The sequence below is a fragment of the Cervus elaphus genome, chromosome 27 (assembly GCF_910594005.1).
Source record: "Cervus elaphus chromosome 27, mCerEla1.1, whole genome shotgun sequence".
Lineage (NCBI taxonomy): Eukaryota > Metazoa > Chordata > Mammalia > Artiodactyla > Cervidae > Cervus > Cervus elaphus.
In genome coordinates, this window is record NC_057841.1 from 5,756,602 (window position 1) to 5,762,601 (window position 6,000).

The 6,000-nt window shown below is 61.7% G+C and overlaps 1 protein-coding gene across 4 annotated transcripts in view; it reads left to right on the forward strand.

The window, feature by feature from the left end:
* Positions 1-3,198, forward strand: part of SLC66A2 (solute carrier family 66 member 2) — a 42,104-nt gene extending 38,906 nt beyond the window's left edge. For all 4 annotated transcript variants that reach the window (XM_043889574.1, XM_043889576.1, XM_043889573.1 and 1 more), the window contains one exon: positions 1,691-3,198. In XM_043889574.1, coding sequence (XP_043745509.1) covers positions 1,691-1,898 — 208 coding nt within the window. In that variant the 3' untranslated portion in view covers positions 1,899-3,198. The remainder of the gene's footprint in view (positions 1-1,690) is intronic.
* The last annotated feature ends 2,802 nt before the right edge of the window (positions 3,199-6,000 follow it).

Consider the following 6,000-nt stretch of genomic DNA (forward strand, 5'->3'; position numbering starts at 1 on the left):
AATAGCAGATACTCTTGAAATCAGTGCAAAGATAGACCATCACAGGAGAGAAATAAATGCTATGAGAGAAATAACTAAAAATTTTAAAATTGAAAAATACGGTAGCTGAACAGAAAACATACTTCATTAGTGCATTAGTAGAATGGAGATGACAAAGGACAAATCAATGAACTTGAAGATTGATACAAATCATCCATTCTGAACAACAGGAAAAAAAAATTGGGGAAAAAAGGAGAATAGACTCAGGGACAGCAGCAGATGTCTAACATTTGTGTCACCCGAGATGCAGGAGAGGTGAGAGTGGTGCAGAAGAGTTGAAGAAATGATGTCTGAAAACTTCCCAAATTTGGTGCAAGATCCATGTACGGATTTAAGATACTCAGCAAGTCCCAAATGTGCATTCTATCACAGACCGTGAAACCAAAGTCAAATGTCAAAAGCTGCCAGGGAAAAAGGACTGATGATGTGTAGTAATCCTGCTGTTTAAATGCAGAGTTATATCAGCTAACTGAAAACCAAAGTCTTTAAACACTGTGTGAGCCCAGATGACAAGCCAGCAAGAGTTGCAGGGCCGTTTGGACGCAGACGCCTGGCAGCAGGGTAGATGGGGGCTGGGCTCAGAGCCCCAGCCTGAACCATTCTCCTGAGTAAGGATCCTGGAAGCTCTAGCTTTCAAGAGTGCAGGTCAGGGGAACTGTCCACTTTCTGCCCTGCTTCTGTGTGATCCGTCTGATGCTCCAGTGGGCAGAGCTGGGGATGTGGGGATCACTGCCCTGGACACGGGTCATGGCCCCTCGCCTGGCTTTACTGATAAGAACCAGCCTGGGGTCAGAGGCCTCCCAACCCCAGGTGGATGGGGACACTTCAGGAGCGCAGAGCGCCTGCCCTGCCCTTGGCACAGATGGCTCAGACCTGCATCCTGTCCCTGGAGTCCTCCCAGCCGACAGGCAGCTGCCCCCACAACTGTGGCCTGGCTTAATCAGCCACATAAGGTTCGCCTGCTGTGGAAATGGGTCTGATTTAAACATTTTATGCAGGAAAACAATGTGCTGGTGCTTGTGCCTGGCCAGCCAGCTGTTAGACGTGGAGAGGTGTGTGCAGACGCGAGGGGTCAGAGATGCATGTCTGCTCCGAGGACTGGTCTGAGACTCCTGGAGCGACACTGATGACTGGAAGGGGGTCCCCCTCAGGCTGTCTTGGGAGTGAGGAGCCTGGCTGAGCAGGAGTTACCAAGAGAGGCCCCTGGTTTCCTGCTCAGTGCCCTGGGTGCAGGCCAGTTCTGGTGCTGTGAGCTTGGCTGGTGGGACACGGTATGACAGGCCTCTCCCACCTGAGGCCATAGCAGGTCAGCTGAGGGCCACACGCCTGCTGTGCCTGCAGCCAGGACGGGACATTTGTGAGCCCACATGGGCTTGGCCCTGCGGCACCCTTCTCTGCCCCGCAGACCTGAGGCTTCTCCTGCCCAAGGGCCTTCCTGTCCCTGCGGCCATGCACGTGGCGACTTCATGGCCAGGACAGGAGCGTGGGCCAGGGTCTGGCATGTCCCCTGACTGACCCCTGGGTTAAGTCCCCTGACCGCCGGTCTGTGACCCCTGGGTTAAGACCCTTGACCCTGCTGTGTGACCCCTAACTGTGGTCTGTGACCCCTGACCCCGGTCTGTGACCCCTGACCGCTTCTGTGTCTCCGCAGCATCAAGATGGTCTTCATGTGGACGAGTGGAGACACCTTCAAGACGGCCTACTTCCTGCTGAACGGGGCGCCCCTGCAGTTCTCGGTGTGTGGGCTGCTGCAGGTGCTGGTGGACCTGGCCATCCTGGGGCAGGCCTACGTGTTCACCCGCCACCCACTGAAGCCAGCCCCCCACGCGGCCCACCCCACCAGCGCAAAGGCTCTTTGAGGCGGCCGGGAGGATGAGCACGCGGGACCGAAGCTTCTGGCCCGACCACCTATGCTCCACGTGGGCAGCGGAGGCCACAGCCCCGAGATGGGTCCGGCAGTGGGGGACTCGCCTGGCCTCCGGCTCTTGGGCATGGCAGGGCCCAGGGGCCAACGCTGCACTCTGCCGCCCAGGACTCCACGAGCAGGTCTCCCCAGGCGGGGCTGCTGTGCTCTTAAGCTGACAGAAGATAGGCCTCTCTTCCACTTCAGCTCAGGACACCACTGGCCAGAGCCTGGGGCAAGCTCACAGCCCCGGGCGGCAGTCCTGCACCCCGTGGGACCCAGGACCTCCGGGAACCTCCGTGTCTCCGGCCCCGGGCCCCTGACGTGGCAGGTGGGGGGCCCTGCAGCCAGGCCAGGTGTCTCAGGATGGGTGAGACGTGGTAGGAGTGAGAAACAGCACCTGGGAGCCTGGGTCCCCGCCGGAGAGGCCCGCGGTCTCAGGCCAGCCGGGGTGATGCACCGCAGGGTCAGGCTGGGCCACGTGGGACGCCGGGCTCCGGATTCCTAACCCTAGGGTGGCACCTTTCCAGGCCCTAGTGGCCTCGCTGCTCCACCGGCCCCTCCTGGTGAGGCTGCTGTGGACCCAGTCACGTCCGGCAGAGCTGTGGCCGGCATGGGCCCGGGGTGTTGGGAGCGGGCCTGGGTGCTGGTGGGCCTGGGGTGCGCCCGGGAAGGCTGGGGGCTCAGGTCCAGGACTGGGCTGCCCCAGGCATCCATTCCCTCTGGGAACCGTGTCCTTTTCAGACGCAGCCCAAGGCATCCGTATTCCAGGCCTGGAGGCACCTGCGGGTCAGGGCAGGGGGTGGCGGAGCAGGCTTCCCCACGCTGCCCCCACCTGCGTGGCCCTCCGCATCCCCTGTGTCTGACGTTGGCCCTCTTCAGTCTACATGGGCACCTCAGTCTCCCGGGTGAGTGTTCTAGATACTTCTGCAGGCTTTCTGCAGGCACTTCCCCTCCTGCTGGGCGGAGGGCCTGTGGCGTCCATGCTCCCCGGGCCACTGCCAGAGTGCCTGTGTTCATGCGGTCGGTGGAATGCGTGCGAAGCCGACTCCTCCTCCTGACTTTTCCTCAAAAGCTCCTGAATGTTTGAGGATCCCGTGCAGATCTCTGGCCTGCAAGATGCTCTGAAAATCTTTATTTTTTAAAATGAAGGGAGATGTCTGTTGCCGGGTGCAGTGGTGCCCTGCATGCCCCGTGTGGGAGCCCCACAGTCCTGTCAGGGTGACTTTAACTCAATAAACTGCCCGCGGATCCAGTGTGGCCTTGTGAGTGGAGTCGGAGCGCGGCCCAGGGCAGAGTCAAGGGCCCGTCTGTCCTTCACCTCGGGGGATCCAGGGAAGTGCTGGGCCGGCACCCCGCCCTGGGGACAGTGCTACCTGTGACACCGGGGTCGCCCCTCAGGCTCCCGGGGGACAGTGCTGCCTGTGACATGTGGGTCACCCCTCAGATCCCAGGGGACAGTGCTGCCTGTGACACCGGGGTCGCCCCTCAGATCCCTGGGGGACAGTGCTGCCTGTGACACCAGGGTCGCCCCTCAGATCCCTGGGGGACAGCGCTGCCTGTGACACCAGGGTCGCCCCTCAGATCCCTGGGGGACAGTGCTGCCTGTGACACGTGGGTCACCCCTCAGATCCCAGGGGACAGTGCTGCCTGTGACACCGGGGTCGCCCCTCAGATCCCTGGGGGACAGTGCTGCCTGTGACACCAGGGTCGCCCCTCAGTCTCCCGGGGGTCAGCGCTGCCTGTGACACCAGGGTCGCCCCTTAGATCCCTGGGGGACAGCGCTGCCTGTGACACCGGGGTCGCCCCTCAGGCTCCCGGGGGTCAGCGCTGCCTATGACACGTGGGTCACCCCTCAGGTCCCTGGGGGACAGTGCTGCCTGTGACACGTGGGTCACCCCTCAGGTCCCTGGGGGACAGTGCTGCCTGTGACACCGGGGTCACCCCTCAGATCCCTGGGGGACAGTGCTGCCTGTGACACCAGGGTCGCCCCTCAGTCTCCCGGGGGTCAGCGCTGCCTGTGACACCAGGGTCGCCCCTTAGATCCCTGGGGGACAGCGCTGCCTGTGACACCGGGGTCGCCCCTCAGGCTCCCGGGGGACAGTGCTGCCTGTGACACCGGGGTCGCCCCTCAGATCCCTGGGGGACAGTGCTGCCTGTGACACCAGGGTCGCCCCTCAGATCCCTGGGGGACAGCGCTGCCTGTGACACCAGGGTCGCCCCTCAGATCCCTGGGGGACAGCGCTGCCTGTGACACCAGGGTCACCCCTCAGGTCCCTGGGGGACAGCGCTGCCTGTGACACGTGGGTCACCCCTCAGGTCCCTGGGGGACAGTGCTGCCTGTGACACGTGGGTCACCCCTCAGGTCCCTGGGGGACAGTGCTGCCTGTGACACCGGGGTCACCCCTCAGGTCCCTGGGGGACAGTGCTGCCTGTGACACGTGGGTCACCCCTCAGGTCCCTGGGGGACAGTGCTGCCTGTGACACCGGGGTCACCCCTCAGGTCCCTGGGGGACAGTGCTGCCTGTGACACGTGGGTCACCCCTCAGGTCCCTGGGGACAGCGCTGCCTGTGACACCGGGGTCGCCCCTCAGGCTCCCTGGGGACAGCGCTACCTGTGACACCGGGGTCGCTCCTCAGGTCCCTGGGGGACAGTGCTGCCTGTGACACGTGGGTCACCCCTCAGGTCCCTGGGGGACAGTGCTGCCTGTGACACCGGGGTCACCCCTCAGGTCCCTGGGGGACAGTGCTGCCTGTGACACATGGGTCACCCCTCAGGCTCCCTGGGGACAGTGCTGCCTGTGACACCGGGGTCACCCCTCAGGCTCCCTGGGGACAGCGCTACCTGTGACACCGGGGTTGCTCCTCAGGTCCCTGGGGGACAGTGCTGCCTGTGACACGTGGGTCACCCCTCAGGCCCCCGAGGGACAGCACTGCCTGTGACACCGGGGTCGCCCCTCAGATCCCTGGGGGACAGTGCTGCCTGTGACACCGGGGTTGCCCCTCAGATCCCTGGGGGACAGCGCTGTGACACGTGGGTCACCCCTCAGGTCCCTGGGGGACAGTGCTGCCTGTGACACGTGGGTCACCCCTCAGGCCCCCGAGGGACAGCGCTGCCTGTGACAGCGGGGTCGCCCCTCAGTCTCCCGGGGGTCAGCGCTGCCTGTGACACCGGGGTCACTCCTCAGATCCCTGGGGGACAGTGCTGCCTGTGACACCGGGGTCACTCCTCAGATCCCTGGGGGACAGTGCTGCCTGTGACACCGGGGTCACTCCTCAGATCCCTGGGGGACAGTGCTGCCTGTGACACCGGGGTTGCCCCTCAGATCCCTGGGGGACAGTGCTGCCTGTGACACCGGGGTTGCCCCTCAGATCCCTGGGGGACAGTGCTGCCTGTGACACCGGGGTCACCCCTCAGATACCTGGGGGACAGTGCTGCCTGTGACACCGGGGTCGCCCCTCAGTCTCCCGGGGGTCAGCACTGCCTGTGACACCGGGGTTGCCCCTCAGGCTCCTGGGACAGTGACCGCCCTGTGCCAGTGGGACCAGGCCGAAGGAGGCAGTCACACAGTTCTGTTGACAACGGAATGTCTCAAGAGGTTGGGGAATGTCTCCTATAAAGGCCAGAAGAGGTATTTTAAAGAAAACGCACAATTCTGTATAGAAGGTTGGGTTGGAGCTGTTTGTACTAAGCAGCTTGTTTTAGAGCATTTATAAGAGGGGCAAGGCCAAAAAAATCCACCAAGTCAAGATACATGAAAGGGAATTATTTTAAGTTTTTTCGATGAGTCACGCCAGCCCTTGAGTGTCCGAGGATGAGGTCGGCTGCTGGAGCTGACCTGAGCTGGTGACAGTCGACACGGCAACCCCAGGCAGCACAGAGCCTCATTGTGGACCCCAGATTCCCCATACTGAGTCGTGCAGGGCAGGGGTACTGCTCTGGCGTGGATGTTTATTTTCCCTCTAATAATGTGTTAATTCAGAATAACTATTTTAATTAAAAATTATTCAGTAAAAGTTTAGTTTAAAAAAAGAGGCAAAAAATATATGGGGTGCCT